The 23,545-nt window shown below is 42.2% G+C and overlaps 1 protein-coding gene across 1 annotated transcript; it reads left to right on the forward strand.

The window, feature by feature from the left end:
* The first annotated feature begins 15,263 nt into the window (after positions 1 to 15,263).
* Positions 15,264 to 23,360, forward strand: ndufb6 (NADH:ubiquinone oxidoreductase subunit B). Its single transcript, XM_055632458.1, has 4 exons — positions 15,264 to 15,707; positions 17,739 to 17,831; positions 20,941 to 20,985; positions 23,175 to 23,360. Exons 1-4 carry the CDS (start codon positions 15,267 to 15,269, stop codon positions 23,241 to 23,243), a joined length of 648 nt encoding a protein of 215 aa, XP_055488433.1. The 5' UTR covers positions 15,264 to 15,266; the 3' UTR covers positions 23,244 to 23,360.
* The last annotated feature ends 185 nt before the right edge of the window (positions 23,361 to 23,545 follow it).

Below are 23,545 nucleotides of genomic sequence, written 5' to 3' on the forward strand. Positions count from 1 at the left end.
TCCCAAACTCCCACCTTTTTCGGTTTTTCCAGATTAGGGATTTTGTGAAGAAGACATTCCCCCATTTCCCAAACCGCCCCCCCCCTGAAACCCTGACCGATACCATCTTAGCTCTAGATCCCAACCGGAAGAAATGCATCTCTGTTTTGTATAACTTGTTAGGGTCGGTTATATTGAAACCTCATACCTCATTAAAAGCTGTATGGGAGGGCGAGCTGAATACGAAACTAACAGACCAGCAATGGGACTCTGCCTTGGATTTGATCCATTCTTCCTCCATATGTGCCCGTCATGGCCTAATCCAATGCAAAGTCCTTCACAAAGTCCACTACACAAATACAAGATTATCTAGAATTTACCCCGCTGTTAGGGACACCTGCAACAGATGTAATCAATCTCCTGCCAACCATAGCCATATGTTTTGGTCTTGCCCTAAGCTAGCAGCCTTTTGCAGGAGTGCTTTCGACTTGATAAGCAGAGCCTATGGCCAGACTATTCCTCCAAACCCACTGTCAGCCATTTTCGGTACCCCTCCCAACACCAACCTCTCTGTTGCGGTGAACGGGTTCTAGCTTTTACAACCTTATTAGCCCGGAGACTGATCTTGCTTAACTGGAGGCTCACCTGTCCCCCGACACACACCCGCTGGATTAAGGAGGTGCTTTACAATTTAAAGCTTGAAAAACTTAGGTTCTCTCTCAAAGGCTCTACCAAGACATTCCTAGATACATGGAACCCTTTCTTGGAACTTGTTAACTCTCTCAACTTGTCCCCGGACTCGGAAGAGGACTGAGTGCTCTCCACCATTGTTCTGCTCTACTGCAGCAGCTGCTCTCCCCTTAACCCATCCCCCCTCCCCACACTTATTTATTTAATTACTTACTTATTTACTGTTATTAGTGACCCCCTTTTTTTTATTTTATTTTTTTTAGTACTTTTTGTTTTGTTTATCTTACCATATTTGTGTGGATGTGTATGTATGTCCCCGTTTAGTTCCGACCTGATTCGGGTGGGTTGAAGGTGGGTAAGGTAAGTTGCACAATTATGCCTTGACTGTCACTTTCTGTTATCATTGTATGTATGCAAATTGCTGTGAAATTCAAATAAAAAGATTTAAATCGAAAAAAAAAAGAAAGGAAAAAAAATGTCCATTCAAAATGAGAGTTCTCGGAAACTGCAGCATGTTCTTCCAGTAAAAACAAGGTGCTTTCTCCAGATTACTAAAGTGAGTGGAGCATAGTTAAATGCAAACTATGTGCATATAATCAATTTCAGTCACTTTTGTAAGATTGATCATCAGATCCATGTGATTTAAGATTGATAATCACATCAACCACCTACATCTATGTGGTCATCAATCTCAAATCACATGGGAATTAACAATTATTGTTACTCTGACTGACTATAATGTCACTTGTTTAGTTTAGTTTATTATAATGCGTGATTGCAGATCCACTTCTGGAACCAGCACGCAGATGGCCTGGGAGCCATCTTGGAATATGGCTATATTATTATTTCACTACATCACCACCTTACATGGAATGAAAGATTTGCAATGGTATTACTTTTTTTTTAAATGCTTATCAAAGCATTTTAGGAGCAATTGGGTCATTTTTGATTGCAGACTCTGCTCTGGTATAGAAATTGCAACAGACAATTTCATACAGAGTGAAGTCCCAATCACATTGATATGATAATTTCCACTGATGTTGGTTGAAGTACCAGTAATGGCCCAGGATATCAGGGACAGTACCTCTGCTTTTCTTTGAAGAGTGCAGTGTTTGATTTACTGTGAGGTGCCAGTGGGAGCCTCAGTTTTAATTTCTCATACGACACCTCCAATGGTGTTTTGCTGCCCAGGGAGTAACAGCCTCCATTTTGCTGCACCATGTAGTAATAGCCTCCGTTTTGTGCTTTGGAGTAGGACCTATGTCACAATGTTATCACTAGAGCCAGGATTTTGCCATAAATGCCATGTGCCTTTTTATGCCTTTTTCACGATCGAGTGCCTAAATCAGCTTTTTTTTTGCCGTTTTGCTATTTTCTCTAGTTGTACTGTGATTACAATGACATTTTCTATGTTAACACATTAATGTTAATGTTATTATTAATGTGTTAACATAGTATAACTTACAAGAAAACCTCCACCACCGGGGCAAAACCTGGGGCGCCACCGTCGGTCGTTCATTCATTCGTGCCGCTGCCCGCTGGTTCAGTTTTTTCCAATATCTATTTAAGAAAAAACTGCAGATGCTGGAAAAATCAAGGTAGACAAAAAATGCTGGAGAAACTCAGCAGGTGAGGCAGCATTCTTGGAGACAAAGAATAGGCGATGTTTCCGATCGAGACCCTTCTTCAGACTGATGTGGGGAGGGGCGGGAAAAAGAAAGGAAGAGGAGGAGACAGTAGGACTAGAAACAGCTGGGAAGGAGGAGGGGGAGGGGAAAGACAAGAGCTATCTAAAATTAGAGGTCAATGTTGATACTGCTAGTGTGTAGACACCCCAAGCGAAATACCCAAGCTTGTTTCCTCACTTCATTTACTGCTAGCTCCAGTTGCAAATCTGAGTTTTCAAGTGATTTGTGTAAGGCATTCATTGATGCTGGAATTCCAATGGGGAATTTTGAAAACAAATCTCTCAGAGGTTATTTAGAGAAATACACCGAGGAACATATACCAAGCGAATCATCATTATGGAAAAATTATGTTGACAGCAACTTCAACATTGTTGTGCAGAAAATTAGAGATGAAGTTGCATGCAACAAAATATGGATCCCAATAGGCGAGACAACCGCTGCTTTGGGGTGATATGTTGCCAAGGCGGTCATCAGTACACTGGAAGCAGGTCAACCATCAAAGGAGTATTTGTTGACATCGGAAGTATTGGGGAAATCCAACAGCTCAACTATTGCTCAGTTTTTTAAATCTCCACCTGCTGTACTTTGGCCAGAAGATATAAAACACGAGAATGTACTTCTGTTTGTGACAACGTTTTATTCCCCAAAATGTTGCATTTGTCATGCTTAGCTCAAGGATTTCATAGAATTGCCAAGCACAGACGTAGCTTGTTTCCAAATGTCGATCACCTAGTTTTCAATGTCAAGAAAATCTTTCTCAAAGCATCTTCCTTGAACAACTGCACCGTCACGTGTGCAGTTGTTCAAGAAAATGGCACCCGAGATTCCGCTACCTCCTCAGTCCGTTTTGACTACGTGGGGTACATGGCTCTCTGCTGTACTCACGAATGCTGCAAATTTTGAAAAGGTAAAATAAATCATCAACTGTTTTAAAGAAGAAGAATCTGCTGCAGTCAGGATTGTCAGTGAAATCATGCAGAAAAAGTCCCTCCACCGCGATCTTGTATTTATTGCTTCCAATTCTGCAAACTTCCCACATGCTATCACTTCCCTTGAGAAATGTGGCAAAACATTAGTGAATAACTTGCAGGTTTTCAACAAAGTAATTGACGATATTCGTAAAGTTCTTGGCGATGTAGGTAAAGACATACAAGGAAAACGTGAGAGAGTGATTTTAGCTAACAAAGATCTTGAAGAAATACAAAACATAGATAAAGTTCTCAAAGGTAGTTGTAATGCACAAGATATTGATATAAATATATAGATTCCGTAGCTTGTTTCAGATATGCACCAGTGACCTCAGCTGGGATAGAAAGTTTTTCACAACTGAAGCATATTCTGTCTGACAGACGGCATATTTTAACACCAGATAATTTGAAAAAAATGCTAGTAATTATGTGCAACCAGGCAACTTTGGTAATTTAATGTAGTATACCTTTATATTATTATTTTAAACCCTATTTTGGTGGTGGAAATAAATGCCATTTTATGCCTTTTTCTGTCAACAAATGCCTTTAGTGTGCCTTTTTTATAATTTTATTATGCCTTTTTGCCTGCCTATTTCAGTGTTTTTTAGTGCCTAAACACCCTGGCTCTAGTTATGACAGAGATGAGAGCCATCTGACTAACATAATTGAGTCATTTTATACAGCTCATCCAAAGTTTTCTGCAGCGTGATATATGTGCTCATGCAATGGTTATTGGGAATGATTCTGGGTGATATATATTGTGCAGGCTGATCATAGCTGATTTTTCATTTAAAGCTAATGAATAGGCAGGCTTCCTGCACAACCCACCGGTGTTCTCTCACACAAACTCACCTGTCCTCCTAGTATTATCCTCCCTTTGTTTATCCCACTTCTCGTTGACATATTCTTATTGTCAAGGTGATCAAGGGCTGAACGTCATAGAAAAGAGACTGCATCATCCATATAACTATTTTCCCTGTACACAAAATACAAGATTGTCAGGAAGATGAACGTAGATGTGAACTATTACTATCATTGAACTATCATTCAAAGAATTTAATTATGCTTGAAGTCACACTATTGGGCAGTCGGCATTGAGACAGGCAATTTTCTTTTTCTTGTGGAATGGAAAGATAGCAGTTTCCTCAAAGCATATGGGGACAGTAGACCATTGACGTGTGAGCTTGAAGATGAAAACAGTCGCCAGTTGATTGATGTACAATTTCAGAACCTGTCCAGGAATTCCATTAAGGCTGGCCTCTTTCCAAGAGTTTACTCCAATTGAAAGGTAGATTCGAAACTTGTGGGTTACAAAGATCTACAATCAATACCTACACAAAGATAGTGTAGAAATGTGAAGTCTGAGGAAGAAATATAGGTGGAAGGGAACAGAGGTGGGGAGTAAGGGAGAAATGGGTGTGAAAGTGGGGTGTTGGGGGTGTGGTGTTTGCAGGTTAGTAGTTACCTAAAATTGGAGCATTTAATGTTCATACCATTAAATTATAAGAGTTGGTTGTTGAACTAAGAACACGAGGTGGTGAACATAACCCTGTCTTCGTCAACAGAGCTCCTGTGGAGATAGTCAACAGCGACACCTTCCTAGGCATCCATAACAGCAGCAACCGAACCTAGTCCGTTCACGCTGATGCAGTGATCAAGAAAGCACTTAAATGTATTTATTATCTTAGGTATCAGAGAAGATTTGGCATGTCCAGGATGATTCCCTCAAATGTCTGGAGATGCACTCTAGAAAGTATTTTATGGAATGGAATCGAATACTTTATTGTCAGATGTGACAAGTCACAGTGAAATTCTTTGCTTGCATAACCAAGGTATGCAAACAGTCACCACATAAACGTTGCTGACAGTTACAAAGTACCCCTGCCAGCTCCGCCATTGTTCTCCCCCCCCCCTCCCTCCCGGCAGTCCCCCCACGCCGGGTCCTCCATTGTTCTTCCCCCTCACGGTGGGTCCCTCCGCACCCTCATCGACCGCGGGTCGACCAGCGAGGCTCCCACCGATCCGCAAGGCTCCATCGCTGCCGCCACGAGGCTCCATCGGCCGGGAGGCCGCACCGCCACCGAGACTCCAACACCACCACAAGGCTCCATTGGCCAAGGCAGGCTACACCACACGGCTTCTCCACGGCCTCCTGGGAGGCCTGTGGGGAAGTCGGGTCTACCGGGCGGATTCCAGTCCGCGGAGCGGGCCATCGGCGCGTGAGTTGGGCCCACCGAGCGGGCGAGTCCTCAGTCGCTATAGGACGCACGACTCCCTGGGATACATTTTAAAGGGATGCATTCAGCCTTAAACGGCAACAGCGGCAGAGAGTGGTGAACACAGCCAGCCCATCACAGGCTCACCACTTTCTTCCATCCAATCCATCTTCACTTACCTTGCATCAGGACTGCTGGAAATATTCTCAATGATACCTGTCACCCCGGCTTTTCCCTATTTTCTCTTCTACCTTCCGGGAATAGATGCCCAGGTGGAGAATGCAGAGGAATTTAAGTAGCCAGAGGGTAGTGAATCTGTGGAATTCATTGCTACAGACAGTGGTGGAGTCCAAGTCATTGGATATTTTTAAAGCGGAGATTGATAGGTTCTTGATTAATAAGGGCATAAAGGTTATGGGGAGAAGGCAGGAGAATGGGGTTGAGAGGGAAAAATAGATCAGCCATGATCAGATGGCAGAGAGGAATCAAAGGGCCAAATGGCCTAACTCTGCTCCAATGTCTTATGATGCAGGAACATGAAAGTACGGATATCCAGATTTCAAAAACAGCTTCAAAAACAACCCGAACCAATCCCCTCTTTGACACCCTCTCCCTAAAGGTGTTTAGACTTTAGACCAGTGATACAGCAGGACCTTCAGCCCACTGAATCCACACTGACCAGCAATCACCCCGTACACTCGCACTACACACTAGGGGCGATTTTCAATTTTTACCTAAGCCAATTAACCTACAAACCTGTACATCTTTGGAATGTGGGGGGAAACCGGAGCACCAAGAGAAAGTCTAGGCGGTCATAGGGAGAACAAACAGGCAAGCACCCAGATCGAACCTGGGTATCTGGAGTTGTAAGGCAGCAACTCTACCACTGTGCCACCCATCAGTTGTGAGATACTCTAATTCTTAATTCTACCTCCTTCAGTTAGGCCATGACTGCACTTAAACAGTTTTTTTGCATTACTTTTCATTTCACTACAATCAGGCACCATTCTGTTATTTGCACTCATCATTGCAGTTATGCTGTATTTATCATAACTGTATGTATACTCTTTAATCCATGAACTTCACGTGAACAAGGAATTTCATTACATAAACTTTACTGAATCTGATTCTGAGATAAATATTTAGCTTTGCCATTCGAATTTAATTGAAAATAGAACTATAAAAGGTCTGAGAGGAAGATGAGCTCTGTGACAAATGAAGCGCAATTTTATTGAATGCACTATTCAATCAAACAAATTAATTCATTTAAGGCAAGGACTGCTCACTTGTTCAGGAGCTGTTTTATTCTAGTAAGGAAGATGATTATAATGCAGTTGGTTAGCATAAGCAAGAAGATCCAGTCTAATGCAATGATTAATTACTAGCATAATTGAACCATAACATATGCCTAATGAAAAGATTACTTACATCAAAATTTGAATATTTGTATTCAGGCTCCTGCTTAATTAAAAGTCTGGCATGAATATGAAAGGCCTATTTCCTTCCAGCTCCAAGTGACAGCAATGGAAATCCATTACCAGATGCCCTAGGTATAGATCAAGCCACTTGTTATCTGAAGAACACAATGAGTGGCAGAAGGTGAGCTACAGTCTAGTTAATTACACAGGAAACAATTAGGATATTTGTTGTTGGGAATACAGCCATGATCACATTGAATGGCAGTGCTGGCTTGAAGGGCCGAAGGGCCTACTCCTGCACCTATTGTCTATTGTCTAAATCAAAGCTGTGTGAGCTGTGGTTGCATTCTTGTCTCTGAGTCATAAGGCTACGATATAGGTTCTCCTCTCTGAGCGTTAAAAGGTAGGTTGAGAATTCAGGGCTGTACTGAGGGAGAGAAGCTTTGTCACAGGCCTCATCTTTTAGCTGAGATGTTAATCCAAGGTTCCATCTGCTCTCCCAAGTGATATTCCGTGACACAATTTTGAAGGAAGAGCAGGTAAGCTACAACTCTAAACATCTGTAATGCAAACTATCCCAGAGAGGTAGCCTGGTCACATATTACGCCACATATGCGGTGCCTTTTTCTAAGTAACGATTGCAATTGGGATAAAAATATATAGTATTTCCCATTATGAAAGGAGAGCTGTTATTGAGTTTGCCACAATAATTGGATAGCAACTGTCATTGGAGGCCATGCCCTTGGCTACCAGGATGGCGGAATTCTCTCCATAACCATCTTTTACTTTTTGTCACTTTTTTCTCCATTGAATTATTCATAACAATCTATTTAGGATACCAATATCTTCTATCACATTAAATGAAACAGGCTGATCTGGCATGCATGCCTCAAATTGTCCTCCCATACCCATACTCATTCAGAAGCCTATCTTGCTAACATTGAGAATCCTAGACTCCAGTGGCATGGCCCAGGGAATGACATAAGCTGTGTCAGTAGATGGAAGAAGCCCTGTTCCTGAAACATGCTGAACTACTTGTCACCTAATATAGTCCTACCCATAGTTTTGCCGGTTAGAAAAGCTGAGGAATATTTTAAATATCACTGTCTTATATTCGCAGGCATTTAACAACTATTAAGAATGAATTTAATAGTTTTTAAATTATTTTTAAATAAGGGCACAGTGACACAGCTGGCAGAGCTGCTGTCTTGCGGTGCCGTGACCTGAGTTCGATCCTAACCTCGGGTGATATCTGCATGGAGTTTGCAGGTTCTCCCTGTGACCATATTTGTTTCCTCTGATTGATCCAGTTTTTATCCACATCTTAAAGAGGTGTGGATTTGTAGGATAATTTGGCTCTGTAAATTGTACCTATTGGGTAGGGGGTGGATGAGTAAATGGCATAAAATAGAATGAGTGCAAAGTCGATGGTCGGCATTGGACTCAAGGGGCTAAAAGGCCGGTCAATGCTGTATCTTCAAACTAAACTAAACCAAAATGTTTTAATTTTGCACAGCTGGCAACACTCTTGGTTTAGCATCTGATCCATTAACAAGAGCCTGGCTCCAGCTGAGACTCTACAAGACTCTAAAGAGCAATTTCAGCCAGCTTCAATCAGATAGAGGGAAACCTTGCACAGGATGTATTATTCATAATATGAATAGGAACATTTTACTTTTAGATGCTCCTTTATAATATAAATGTTCATAGACTCAGGGTAGGTCTTTCATCTGACATCCTGTCTGCTTTCTCACATGGATGTAGAAGAACACACAGCACTTCTTCAAGGAAAAGCAAGATGGTTCTGCCTTGTGTCCTTTGATCAACACCACTAAACCAGATCTGGTCGTTATTTTTTGTGGGTGCTTATAGCTGGAGGAGACATATAAGTTGGAGAAACTCAGCGGGTGCAGCAGCATCTATGGAGTGAAGGAAATGGGCAACGTTTCGGGCCGAAACAAGACTTTTAAGTCTGAAGAAGGGTTTCGGCCCGAAACGCTGCCTATTTCCCTCGCTCCATAGATGCTGCTGCACCCGCTTAGTTTCTCCAGCATTTTTGTGTACCTTCGAATTTCCAGCATCTGCAGTTCCTTCTTAAACAAAGAGATATATAAGCTGCCTGATTTTCCACATTACAATGCTGGCTTCACATCAGTAGTACTTCAATGGACATTGTGAATGTCACTGTAGAAACACGTCTTTCTTTTACAAACACAATATTGAAGTCTTATTCTATTGTGACATCCTGTCAACCCCATTCTTTATTTTGTCTGCTCTTTACCCCGGAAAATCTTTTTCATTTCCAGTATTTTTTCATATAATCACAATGCCACAGAGAGATACTGCAATCATCTTAGGCCCATCTAAGATTTAAACATAGAAACATAGAAATTAGGTGCAGGAGTAGGCCATTCGGCCCTTCGAGCCTGCACCGCCATTCAATATGATCATGGCTGATCATCCAACTCAGTATCCCGTACCTGCCTTCTCTCCATACCCCCTGATCCCCTTAGCCACAAGGGCCACATCTAACTCCCTCTTAAATATAGCCAATGAACTGGCCTCAACTACCCTCTGTGGCAGAGAGTTCCAGAGATTCACCACTCTCTGTGTGAAAAAAGTTCTTCTCATCTCGGTTTTAAAGGATTTCCCCCTTATCCTTAAGCTGTGACCCCTTGTCCTGGACTTCCCCAACATTGGGAACAATCTTCCTGCATCTAGCCTGTCCAACCCCTTAAGAATTTTGTAAGTTTCTATAAGATCCCCTCTCAATCTCCTAAATTCTAGATAGTATAAACCAAGTCTATCCAGTCTTTCTTCATAAGACAGTCCTGACATCCCAGGAATGAGTCTGGTGAACCTTCTCTGCACTCCCTCTATGGCAATAATGTCCTTCCTCAGATTTGGAGACCAAAACTGTTCGCAATACTCCAGATGTGGTCTCACCAAGACCCTGTACAACTGCAGTAGAACCTCCCTGCTCCTATACTCAAATCCTTTTGCAATGAAAGCTAACATACCATTCGCTTTCTTTACTGCCTGCTGCACCTGCATGCCTACCTTCAACGACTGGTGTACCATGACACCCAGGTCTCGCTGCATCTCCCCCTTTCCCAATCGGCCACCATTTAGATAATAGTCTGCTTTCCCATTTTGCCATTTACCTGAAAACCTGCATGTCTTTGGGATGTGGGAGGAAACTGGAGCGCCCGGAGGAGAACCACATGGTCACAGAGAGAGAGTGCAAACCCCAACACCCGAGGTCAGGTTTGTACCTCTCCCAGCTGTGACACAGTGTCAGACTTGTGAGAACTTGTGGATATAGAGGGCATGGGTAAGTACAAAATGAATACTTTATACTTGTCTTAAACAAGGTAGCAGATGTTGCTAGAGTATCAGCAAATGAAGATTTGATTGAGATGCTGAATGAGTTAAAAACTGATTTTTATACTTATACTGGACAAAGCAGCCATTTAAGGATGGCTTCACTTTTCCTTTTAAAAAAAATGTTTTAAAAGCTGACTGAAACGCATTGCCAATACAGATATATACAAAATCTATCCGGTGTTATTTCTGCCGCTAATTAAATGCTACTGAAATACTTGATCAGATGCTACAGGGCTGCAAATATAGCAGGAGCCGCAGCAGCTGCAATTGGAATGAACAATGCCTGATATGCTAATGCTTGCCACGTGCTCCTACCGGAGGTGATTTTTAATGTAAATGATATGCACAAGCAAAACCCAAGGCATTGTGTAATTCCCACAAACACCCATCTGATTAGCACAATTAACAAGTCCCAACCTTATTAGTTTGGACATCCTTATTCCAGAGATTATACTGAAAGAGCGACCGGGATAAAGAGAGATGAAAGCCATGCAGAAATCAAACTTAAAAAGGAAAAATTTGCATTAAAATCACATCAGATGGGACACTGATGTAGTCAATGTAGTCAATACGTAGGAAACACGATGGACATTTTGAACACAAAGAGAAAATAACCTGCTTCGGTGATGGTCTGAACTCCACAGGAACCCACCTGCCCTGCTTGGGAATAGTGCTCCAGGATGTCATCATGAAAGAGGAGATAGAACATTGGCTTGCATGATGATGAATAGTTTTGATGAGGAGTCATAGAAACAGGCCCTTCAGCCCAACCTGCCATGTCAACTAAGATGCCCATCAACACCAGTCCCACCTGCCTGCATTTAACCCATATCCCTCTAAACCTTTCCTATCCATGTACCTACCTATCCAAATGTCTTTTAAATGTTGCTATAAGACATTTGTTGTTGAACAAGAATTGGTATTTTAAGCTAAAGAATTGTCATTCATATAACAATGAAGGAGGATATTTGGCCTATCATATTTGTCACAGTTCTTCAAAAGACTTCTCCAATGAATCCCACTCCTCTGCCCTTTTAAATTATGCATTATCCTTCGGTGGTAGGAAAGATGCTGGAGTCAATTATTAAAAAGGTAATAATGGGGCATTTGGATAGCAGTGAAAGGATTAGTCCAAGTCAGCATGGATTTATGAAAGGAAAATCATGCTTGACTAATCTTCTTGAATTTTTTGAGGATGTGACAAGTAAAATGGATGAAGGGGAGCCAGTGGATGTAGTGTATCTAGACTTTCAGAAAGCCTTTGATAAGGTCCCGCACGGGAGACTGGTGACTAAAATTAGAGCACATGGTATTGGGGGGTAGGGTATTGGCGTGGATAGAAAAATGGTTGGCAGACAGGAAGCAAAGAGTAGGAGTGAACGGGTCCTTTTCAGAATGGCAGGCAGTGGCGAGTGGAGTGCCGCACTAGCAAGTTTGCGGATGACACAAAGCTGGGTGGCAGTGTGAACTGTGAAGAGGATGTTAGGAGGTTGCAGGGTGACCTGGACAGGTTGATATTGTGGGCAGATGTGTGACAGATGCAGTATAATATAGATAAATGTGAGGTTATCCACTTTGTCGGCAAAAAGAAGGGGAAGATTATTATCTCAATGGGGTTAGGTTAGGCAAGGGGGAGGTGCAGCGAGACCTGGACGTCCTTGTACACCAGTCACTGAAAGTTGGCGTGCAGGTACAGCAGGCAGTGAAGAAAGCTAATGGAATGTTGGCCTTCATAACAAGAGGATTTCAGTATAGGAGTAAAGAGGTTATTCTGCAGTTGTATAGGGCGCTGGTGAGACCATATCTGGAGTACTGCTACAATTTTGGTCTCCTAATTTGAGGAAGGACATCGTTGTGATTGAGGCAGTGCAGCATAGGTTCACGAGATTGATCCCTGGGATGGCGGGACTGTCATATGAGGAAAGATTGAAAAGACTAGGCTTGTATTCACTGGAGTTTAGAAGGATGAGGGGGGTCTTATAGAAACATATCAAATTATAAAAGGACTGGAGAAGCTAGATGCAGGAAACAAATTTCCAATGTTGGGCAAGTCCAGAACCAGGGGCCACAGTCTTAGAACAAAGGGGAAGCCATTTAAAGGCTGAGGTGAGAAAAAACATTTTCACCCAGAGAGTTGTGAATTTGTGGAATTCCCTGCCACAGACGGCAGTGAAGGCCAAGTCACTGGATGGATTTAAGAGAGAGTTAGATAGAGCTCTAGGGGCTAGTGGAATCAAGGGACATGGGGAGAAGGCAGGCACGAGTTATTGATTGGGAACGATCAGCCATGATCACAATGAATGGCGGTGCTGGCTCGAAGGGCCGAATGGCCTCCTCCTGTACCTATTTTCTATGTTTCTATGTTTCTATGACCCGCTGAGATACTCCAGCTTGTTATGTCTATCTTCGGTTTAAACCTGTATCTGCATTTCCTTCCTACACCTGATATCATCTGCCTGGATATGATCCATATCCTTCTATATCCTGCACTTCAATTTGCCTATCTAAAAGTCTCTTAAATGCCACTATCATATTTACCTCCCCCAGTACTCTCAGTTTTAAAAACATGTTCTGCGGATCTCCATTAAACCCTCTCTCCCCCCCCCCCCCATAATGGGAAAAAGATTCTGTCTACCCTATCGCTGCTTCATTATTTTTATGTACATCTATCAAGTCTTCAGATAAACCAATCCAAGCTTTATTCAACCTCGCCTTGTAGCTGAAACCTTTGAATCTAGGCAGCATTCTGGTGAACACAGATATTACAGTGGACTATGAGGTCCATTACACTTCTGTGCCATCGTAACTTCATAACATGCCTCAAAGGAGAGATACAGTATATGGGGCCCTCTTGAGGCCAATATTTATAATTTTCACTCAACTGCGAAACATATATTTAGCATTTCCCTACTCATTTTCTTCAGTCATATTTTTTACATTTGCTAGCGCATTTTAAAACTAACAATTTGGCCTTTGAAGCTTAGAGCTTCAGCAGAGACATTCATATTGCAGCTGTGAGATTACTTTTGACTGCAGATCTTGACAATACCAGATAGTAAACGAATTTCCCTGTACAGTTAGCTTTGGAGCACCGAATGCTTTCCATTTTCTCTGTTGTGATTTAGTTGGAAAGTTGATAGTGCGGAGCAATAAAAAGTTTATTGTTTAGGGCACAATTGGAAACAATTCATTTGTGGTTTCGAAAGTACAGCCAGAGATAGAATAAGTAAATTTAAAGAGAATTTTACACGCAACCTTGTGCCCAATATGGAGTGAATTAAGTTTTTTTTTTAATGTATTTCACATGTGCACTAATTTCAGCCATTTGGTCTGGTGGGACTTAAACCCAGGTGCAACTACATTGCTAATATTAGTGTTAATCCCTCTTCCATCAAGGATGCATAAAATGTGTTCCTTTGTTTTTCATCTTTAATCTCTTTCACAACTGGTACACTACTTTAGACCTCTGTCTAAAAATTCAGGGTTCAATTCCAGATGAGACATTAACCCAAGCTCCCCATATACTCTCTCGGGTGAACATAAATGAGCTCAAGGCAATAGTCAAAGCAGAATAATTGCGACAAGTTCATTGCAGGGAATGGAGAGATATGGATTATGTGTCACAGATAAGACATGTTGATGAACATGCATCATATTCAGCACAGACAGTGTGAGCCAATGGGCCTTTTCCTGTGCCATGATATTCTTTCTTCTCACTACTGTGGCATAAGCACAAGGTGTAGGCAGGCAACCTTTGTGCTGTCTCACAAGTTCACAAGTTATAGAAGTAGAATTAGGCCATTCGGCCCATCGAGTCCATTCCACCATTCAATCATGGCTGATCTCTGCCTCCTAATCCCATTTTCCTGCCTTCTCCCCATAACTCATGACACCCGTTCTAATCAAAAATTAAGAATTTGTTTATCTCTTTGTCTCTGGATGATACATTAACCCAAGCTCCCCATATATTCTTTTGCGAGAACGTTAACTTACTTAGGGCAATATTCAAAACAAAATTATTGTGTCATCCATAATGTGAATGATATTCTTCATTTGAGCAACACTGAAACAGATATGTGGTTCTGATATTGGACTGAGATTTGTGGGAGCTTGTTTAATCGTGGGCTCTAGTCCACCTTTACCATGTTCTCCATTACCTGCACAGTACTTCATGGGTACAGCCCTTCCCTCCATCAAAAGCATCTACATGAAGCGCTGGATCAAAAAGATGGCATCCATCATCAATGATCGTCGCCATCCTGGCCATGCCCACTTCTTGCTGCTACTGTTGAGCAGAAGGTACAGAAGCCTGAAGTTCCACACCACCAGATTCAGGGTCAACTACTTTCCTACAACTGGAGAAAATCAATAGTGATGTTTTGGGTCAGGACCATCCTTCAGAATCACTGAAGAAGGACCCTCACTCAAAACGTCACCTATCTGTGTCATCCAGGGATGCTGTCTGAGTAACCACTTAGTTACCCCAGTACTTCGTGTCTTTGTTTTTGTAAACCAGCATTTGCAGTTCCTTGTTTCTACTTTCCTGCTACTGGAGAACATTGATAAGTGACATTTTGGATCGTATTACCTTTTTGTATTTTTAATTATGTGATTTTTCTCCAGGTGAATTTCAAACTCATTCCTCTAAACCAAGGAGCCGAAATTCTGGATGCTAATAGGGTTACTTAATATACTCATTCCAACAGTTCCCTAAAGTAAATACAGAGGTGCGAAGACCAGCAGATCTCAGAAATGTTCGTTTTACATGCGAGTGAGATGAAACACACTGTTTGTATGGTCCTTTAATAACTTTTGGATTATCAAGGGGAAATTCTCCTTCATGTCACTCTATGTCTCTATGTCAGGTACATGGATAGGACAAGTTTGGAGGGATATTGGCCAATCGCAGGCAGGTGGGATATGATGGCCGGTATGGGTAGGTTGGGCCGAAGGGCCTGTTTCCACACTGTTTCACTCTATCCTGGCCAGGAGGATCAGTGTGCAGTGTCCTCCCGGCCGGCAGAGGGCAGTGGAGCGCCTGCGCGGCGTCATCGCCGCTCGCCAGGTGACGCGGAGAGCGGGCGACGCTGCTTGCTGTGTCCCGGTGACCGCCAGCGACCGAGTGACCGACCGTCGCTGCAGCAGCGCCCGCGGCTGGTGGTGGTGGTCGAGGCCGACATGCCGCTCGGTTACACGCCCGAAGAGAAGGCGCGCTTCGAGCAGCTGGTGAAGCTGCGCCGCCGGTGGCTGAAGGACCAGGAGCTGAGCCCCCGTGAACCGGTCCTTCCCCCCGGTAGCTCAGGGCCCGTGGCCCGGTTCTGGGACGGATTCCTGCAGCCGCGCAGCCTCTGGCGGATCTATGTGAGTGTCCGGTTGCAACCGGGGAGGGGGGAGGGGGGAAGGGGAAGGAGAGGAGGTGAGGGAGGAAGGGGTGGAGGGAGGGAGGGAGGGAGGGAGGGAGGGAGGTGGACGCAGAGCCCGTCATTGACAGCAGAGCCCCTCATACAGTGATGGACAACAGAACCCTTCACTCAGTGTGTGGGAATGAACTGCAGATGTTGGTTTAAGACGTTGGCGAAGATGGACACAAAAAGCTGGAATAACTCAACGGGTCAGTAAATGTTGACATTTTGGGTTCCAGTATCTGCAATTTTTTGGAGCTCCACCTTTGTGTAGTTTGCCTCGGGCGGACTAAGCTCCAGTGCCTTTCTCCCTTTCACCTTTGGCCTTTATCCCTTGCTCAATGCTTCTGGCTGTTAATCCCCCTCACATGTGACCATCTATCACCTGCCAGGTTTTGTCCCACCCCACCTCTCTTTTCTCCCCCATTCTATAATCAGACTGAAGAAGTGTCCTGAACCGAAATGAGGAAAACATTCAAACTCCACAGAGACTGCAACCGGAGATCAGGATCGAACCAGGTCTTTGGCGCTGTAATGTGACAACTGTGCCACCCTTTAGATGCATTGCATCCTGTATGTAAGATAATAACATGTCCCACTGCACATCAACAGAGAAAGAGTGGACATAGTCTCCGGTTTCAGGTTCCTGGGCACCCACATCTCAGCAGATCTCAGGTGGTCAACACAAACTCCCTGGTAAAGAAGGCACAACAACGGCTTTACTTCCTAAGATCACTCAGGAAAGTCAACTTGCCACAACAGCTGCTAGTGTAATTCTACCGTTGCTCCATAGAGTGTCATGACACATAGCATCCTGGTGTGGTATGGTAACAGTTCTGCGGCTGACAAGAAAGCTCTGCAGAGGGTCATCAACACAGCCCAGAAGATCACCAGCACACATCTGCATGGCCTGGAAGAGATCTATAGCTCTTGTTGCCTGCGAAAGGATTAATCTCATCTCACACATGACTTGTTTGCCCTTCTGCCCTCAGGAAAGCGTTACAGGTCCATCAAATCACACCACAAGATTAACAAACAGTTTCTACCCCAAGGCCATCACCACTCTGACCTCTGCACTGAATATACACCCCCCATAGCCGATATTTTGTACTGTTATAACACTATACTGTGAAATAGTTCACATTCTGCCTTGACAACGTTTTTCTTGCCGGTTTTGCTGTTTTCATTGTCGTTATTTATTTATCTGAGACGGAGCTCCACTCGGGCATTGCGCCTGAAATTTTATTGTATGTATCTACAATGACAATAAAGTGTATTATTATTAATTATTGCATGTTTGCATGTGAGAGTAAAAGAACCATGGAACCAATGTTAGAATATTCTAAAGATTCACCCCACAATTGGAGAATACATTTCTCCTTATTTCAGTGGCCAACCCTTTATTCTGTAATCACTGGTTTAGGATTCCTCTGGAAGAGAAACATTCACCCTGCATCTGCCCTGTCAAACTCTGTAAGAAATACAAATATGATCACCACTGTTCTAAACTCTGAAGAATACAAACTAATTTACTTAATTTCTCTTCGAATAGCAAACTAAAGTGAGGAAAAACTAACAGGGACACAAAAGGACAGAACGTGCTTTAGTAACTTAACAGGTCAGGCAGCAACTCTGAGAGTCCATAGAAGGGTCTCCACCAGAAATATCACCTATCGATTTTCTCCAGAGATGCTGCCTGACCTGCCGAGTTACTCCAGCACTCTATGTCCTTTTGTGTATTAACCAGAATCTGCAGTTCTGTTTCTAGAAACTAAACGATCAAACCATTTTTTCATTGATGGATTTGATAGTGAAATTGTTTTTAAAATGTTTTAATTATATTATTAAATTATTTGTAGGTTCCAATCTAGATTCTATAAATGGCATTTCCAATCCAGATTCTGTAAATTGAATCTTTCTATGTGGTTTTGAATGAAATCTTTCTGAAATCTGCATACCTGTCATCTTTGTAATTGTTTTAATGTTTCAGACTTACAAGGCATGTAATGCAGGTTGGTGGACCCTTAGTCGATTACTGATTCCTGCTTGGCTTGTTCATTACTACGTGAAGTATCATCTTGATGTGAGTACTGATAGAATGACATGCAGCACAGTCCTCTTAATCTTGGGCACATATAAATAAATAATTAAAGTCTTGCATTTTTAAGGACTTCTCAAGGTGCTTTATCCCCAGTGAAGTTCTTGTTAAGTGGTTGTAATGCATGAAATGTACCTTGAACAGCAGAATCCCACAAATTAAGTAATATTGTCATCAATTATTGATGTTACTTATGGTTGTTGTGTAGATAAAGACATAGAATACTCAGCAGCTCTACGAAAAAGTGGCTTGGGGTCCAAGAGAAGTGAGGTTCGGAAACTTGTGCACATAGAAACGTAGAAATTAGGTGCAGGAGTAGGCCATTCGGCCCTTCGAGCCTGCACCGCCATTCAATATGATCATGGCTGATCATCCAACTCAGTATCCCGTACCTGCCTTCTCTCCATACCCTCTGATCCCCTTAGCCACAAGGGCCACATCTAACTCCCTCTTAAATATAGCCAATGAACTGGCCTCGACTACCCTCTGCGGTAGAGAGTTCCAGAGATTCACCACTCGCTGTGTGAAAAAAGTTCTTCTCATCTCGGTTTTAAAGGATTTCCCCCTTATCCTTAAGCTGTGACCCCTTGTCCTGGACGTCCCCAACATCGGGAGCAATCTTCCTGCATCTAGCCTGTCCAACCCCTTAAGAATTTTGTAAGTTTCTATAAGATCCCCTCTCAATCTCCTAAATTCTAGAGAGTATAAACCAAGTCTATCCAGTCTTTCTTCATAAGACAGTCCTGACATCCCAGGAATCAGTCTGGTGAACCTTCTCTGCACTCCCTCTATGGCAATAATGTCCTTCCTCAGATTTGGAGACCAAAACTGTACGCAATACTCCACGTGTGGTCTCATCAAGACCCTGTACAACTGCAGTAGAACCTCCCTGCTCCTATACTCAAATCCTTTTGCAATGAAAGCTAACATACCATTCGCTTTCTTCACTGCCTGCTGCACCTGCATGCCTACTTTCAATGACTGGTGTACCATGACACCCAGGTCTCGCTGCATCTCCCCTTTTCCTAGTCGGCCACCATTTAGATAATAGTCTGCTTTCCTGTTTTTGCCACCAAAATGGATAACCTCACATTTATCCACATTATACTGCATCTGCCAAACATTTGCCCACTCACCCAGCCTATCCAAGTCACCTTGCAGTCTCCTAGCATCCTCCTCACAGCTAAACACTGCCCCCCAGCTTAGTGTCATCCGCAAACTTGGAGATATTGCCTTCAATTCCCTCATCCAGATCATTAATATATATTGTAAATAGCTGGGGTCCCAGCACTGAGCCTTGCGGTACCCCACTAGTCACTGCCTGCCATTGTGAAAAGGACCCATTTACTCCTACTCTTTGCTTCCTGTTTGCCAGCCAGTTCTCTATCCACATCAATACTGAACCCCCAATGCCGTGTACTTTAAGTTTGTATACTAATCTCTTATGTGGGACCTTGTCGAAAGCCTTCTGGAAGTCCAGATACACCACATCCACTGGTTCTCCCCTATCCACGCTACTAGTTACATCCTCGAAAAATTCTATAAGATTCGTCAGACATGATTTACCTTTCGTAAATCCATGCTGACTTTGTCCAATCATTTCACCACTTTCCAAATGTGCTGCTATCCCATCTTTAATAACTGACTCTAGCAGTTTCCCCACTACCGATGTTAGACTAACTGGTCTGCAATTCCCTGTTTTCTCTCTCCCTCCCTTCTTAAAAAGTGGGGTTACGTTTGCTACCCGCCAATCCTCAGGAACTACTCGAGAATCTAAAGTTTTGAAAGATTATTACTAATGCATCCACTATTTCTGGAGCTACTTCCTTAAGTACTCTGGGATGCAGCCTATCTGGCCCTGGGGATTTATCGGCCTTTAACCCATTCAATTTACCCAACACCACTTCCCGGCTAACCTGGATTTCACTCAATTCCTCCAACTCCTTTGACCCACGGTCCCCTGCTATTTCCGGCAAATTATTTATGTCTTCCTTAGTGAAGACGGAACCAAAGTAGTTATTCAATTGGTCCGCCATGTCCTTGTTCCCCATGATCAACTCACCTGTTTCTGACTGCAAGGGACCTACATTTGTTTTAACTAATCTCTTTCTTTTCACATATCTATAAAAACTTTTGCAGTCAGTTTTTACGTGGGTTTATAGATCAGAATTCCCCTTATATCAACAGTAGATGCTGACTATGTTGATACTGTAACTTTAAATCTGGTTTTCATTGTTGGGAGAGGCTTGAGTGATTAGGTGGCTTATTCCTCTTTTCCTGCTGCAGTCTGCAGTAAGGGCTCTGCCTCGATGTTCATGATGCTTGAATAGATTCTATTCTCCAAGTGTAAAAACAAGGAGCCTATCGCTTTCACCTGAAAAGTGGAGCAGGCAATGTCCAACTCTCATTATTATACTGAGGTATCAACCCACATTAATATCTGGACATTTGAAAATGAGGAGACTGCAAAGCTAAGAATTTCAGTGGATAAAGGATTGCAAGTGGAGACTTAAATGGGCCATGTTTCTTTCAGATAGTCTCACAAGAAAGGTAAATAGGAACATATACATTTTTGGTATGGAGCAGCCAATTGGTCATCAAGCATGCATGCACCATCATAGCCAGGCACCAGTCTTCCTATTTCCCACTCGCCCTTGCATCCATCTAATCTCCTGTGAGAGGGACAAAATTACAAAGGAAATTTGCTGGGACCAATAAGAGAAAGGGATGCTCAAGCAACTTCTGCTCAAGGAATTTGAGTGCTCTTTTGGTATTCAAAATCAGTTTAAGACTCTTTTGAAGACCCAAAACCTTCAACTGCCAAGACCTTAAACTGTAAATGTATTTTATTCTGAAGGACATCCTTTAAACCCTACTACTTTGACTATCATTTTGATTACTCTTCCAATATCTCCTAATGTGGCTCCTTATCAAACTATTGATAATGGCTGCTGAAGCAACTTGAACCATTGGACCACATTAAATGAGCTATAATTGTGCAAGTTGTTGTTTATTCTTTTTAACATTTGCTTAAACATGAAGTTCTCAGAGTCAAGATATTACATTTCTTAAATCTGTGGTTTCTGTTCAACAGTCTAAACCATATGGCATTGTGAATGTGAAGCCAAGAATTTTTCCGGTAAGTTACATTACGAGATAGGTTGAACAAATTTGGTTATCTTTCCTGAAATAGTGCTAATTAAACTTTAATTGTGTTGTAGGCATTGATATTTCTTTAAAATACTAACTTGAGGTAAAGGAGTAAAAAAAGTCTGGGTACTGGAAATATTAGGAAAAGTGAAATCCAACACAATCCTGTAAGTGGTTTATGGTTATCAAAAATGCAAGTATTTGGTCTTTCTCTGCAGCCTTGTAATCTGGAGGTGTTGTTACAGTAAAGTATCAATCAATCAAATGGGTAAAATAGCGGGGTGATGAGAAAATAAATCAGAAATTATTTCTAGTCAGAATTTAAGGATATACAGATAACACGAGGAGGTTCGTCTTTTCAGTTTGAGTTGTTACCCAAGGCATGCAGGGTCTGAGCCATCTGCTGAATGTCACCTACAGCAATGTACAGATTGCCCTCTCTCGTCACTCATTCTTGAACTGTTTCAGGCTGAGTGATAGGACAACAGGTGCCCAAGGAATATCCTGCCAGATGTTTGTGTTTGAATACAGATGTTGAGGCCGCAAGATCCCTCCTCAGTTGGACTTGGGAATGTTCTCATTTTGGATTGATGTTTGTTAACGGTAGTCACAGGCCCTCTGAACATAGTGATTTCTGTTGCCAAGGAGATGTTATTAAGTATTTGATAAGGATAGTAATTATATTTGCCCTTGCCAAATATTCAGTGGGTGTATCGTATTGTCTGAAATGGTAAGATGCATGTTTGTGAATAGAATTTTCCCTGGTGGTTTCCAAAGTCATACCATCATTAGGGAAGTTGAACAAGAATGCTGGAGGAGACAGTGGAGGTGTGAAGGAATCAGAAGAATGTATACAGGTACAAACATAATCAGGCTATTGGAATACTGCATTAAATCCAGAAGACTATGTTGCCTTCTTAAGGAGCTTGGCAGATTGCATCTGTATTCCTTGGAGGTTTAAAAAATAATGGTGACCTTATTCATACATGTAAAATCATATTGTGGCTTGACATGGTCTATGATGAAATGCGTTCACAAGTGGGAGAGTCACAAACAAGGGCATATAGTTCCAAGACAAGGGACTAGCCATTTAAAACTAAGGTGCCAAGAAATGTATTCTCTGAAGGCAGTGAATCTAAGGATTTCTCTGGTCCAGGTGGAGATGAGATCATTAGAAATATTTAAGATGGAGGTAGATACATATTTGAATGATAAGGGAATTGAGGGTTTGTGAACTAGCACAGAAGTGGAATTGAGGACAGCATACATTAGCCAAGATCACATTGAATGGTGGAGCTGGATTGAGGGGCCTTGTGGTATACTCCTACTTTCTTGTGTTCTTGGCTAGAAATCAAGTGCTAACATTGATGCTCTGGTTAGACCATTACATTCTGGGCATCATCTGATGAACTATATATTAGGCTTGGAGAGTATGAAGTTTTAATAGAATATGTGGATTCCAAAAACTAAATTACAAAGTGGTACAGACCAAGATTATATTCCCTGGCCTCTGGATTAAAGGATGGGTTGATTCGTTTTTCAGGTATTGTGGGAAACGATAGTTGATATTTTTTATTTAGTTTAGAGATACAGCACGGAAACAGACCCTTCGGCCCACCGACTCCGTACTGATCAGTAATACCCGCACATTAACACTATCCTACACACTAAGATCTTGGAGAAAACTCACGGGGAGAACGTACAAACTCAGTACAGACAGCACCCGTAGTCAGGATTGAACCTGAGTCTCTGGCGCTGTAAGGCAGCAAATCTACTGCTGTGCCACCACCGATATCTGAACCTATTTCTACTAATCGCTGTCTAGAAGCAGAGATAATAAGTACAGTGAAAATAAGTTGGGGGAAAAAAAACTAAGAAATGCTTTCGAGTGTGATTACACAGTAACAGAAATGGAGGAAAATGTGTTAATTCAGAAACCAGATTAAAACACATTTTTCCATTAAGAATAACATGCACTAGGCATTCATCTCTGTTGGAATTTGTTGACCTAAGCTGTGCCAAAAGATTCATACAGGAATTAACTCTAAAGATGCAACATGTAAACTGGATGAACAGTGTAGTCTGAAGTGGTTTCATTCAGAAGTACAACATGCAGCCTCTACAATAGTGACCAAGTATTTTTACACTGATGTTGCATCCTTTGGTTTGTTTCTGCAGGGTGACACGATTTTGGAAACTGGGGAAGTGATTCCATCACTTGAGGATGAAAATCCCACGCACCATTAAAGGCTCGTCTTGGCATCTGACATAAATGGTTATGTGATTAACTTCAGAGGAAATACTCAATAGCAGTTGTTCCTTTTTGAATTACTTATTTATCATTAAACTGATGATTTACCAGGATTCATAGAGCTGATTTTAAGAACAATTTACAAAATATTGTGACTTTATATCTTTACTGAGAATTTCTTTCCTTCATATACATCTTTGATTTTAAATCACACAGTGATAGACAGTCATGTCTTCAGCTGCTTTGACCTCTTGAGCCAGAAAAATGTATTAAGGGTGTTCACAACGAGAAACTTACT

Source organism: Leucoraja erinacea, chromosome 3, assembly GCF_028641065.1.
Source record: "Leucoraja erinacea ecotype New England chromosome 3, Leri_hhj_1, whole genome shotgun sequence".
Taxonomy (NCBI): Eukaryota; Metazoa; Chordata; class Chondrichthyes; order Rajiformes; family Rajidae; genus Leucoraja; species Leucoraja erinaceus.

Excerpts from the sequence above, each read along its gene's own strand:
- ndufb6 (XM_055632458.1), top strand. The coding sequence starts at position 15,267 with ATGATGGCCGGTATGGGTAGGTTGGGCCGAAGGGCCTGTTTCCACACT. Across the intron at positions 15,708-17,738 it reads GCAGCCTCTGGCGGATCTAT|ACTTACAAGGCATGTAATGC; the intron begins GTGAGTGTCCGG and ends TTAATGTTTCAG. Across the intron at positions 17,832-20,940 it reads ACGTGAAGTATCATCTTGAT|TCTAAACCATATGGCATTGT; the intron begins GTGAGTACTGAT and ends TCTGTTCAACAG.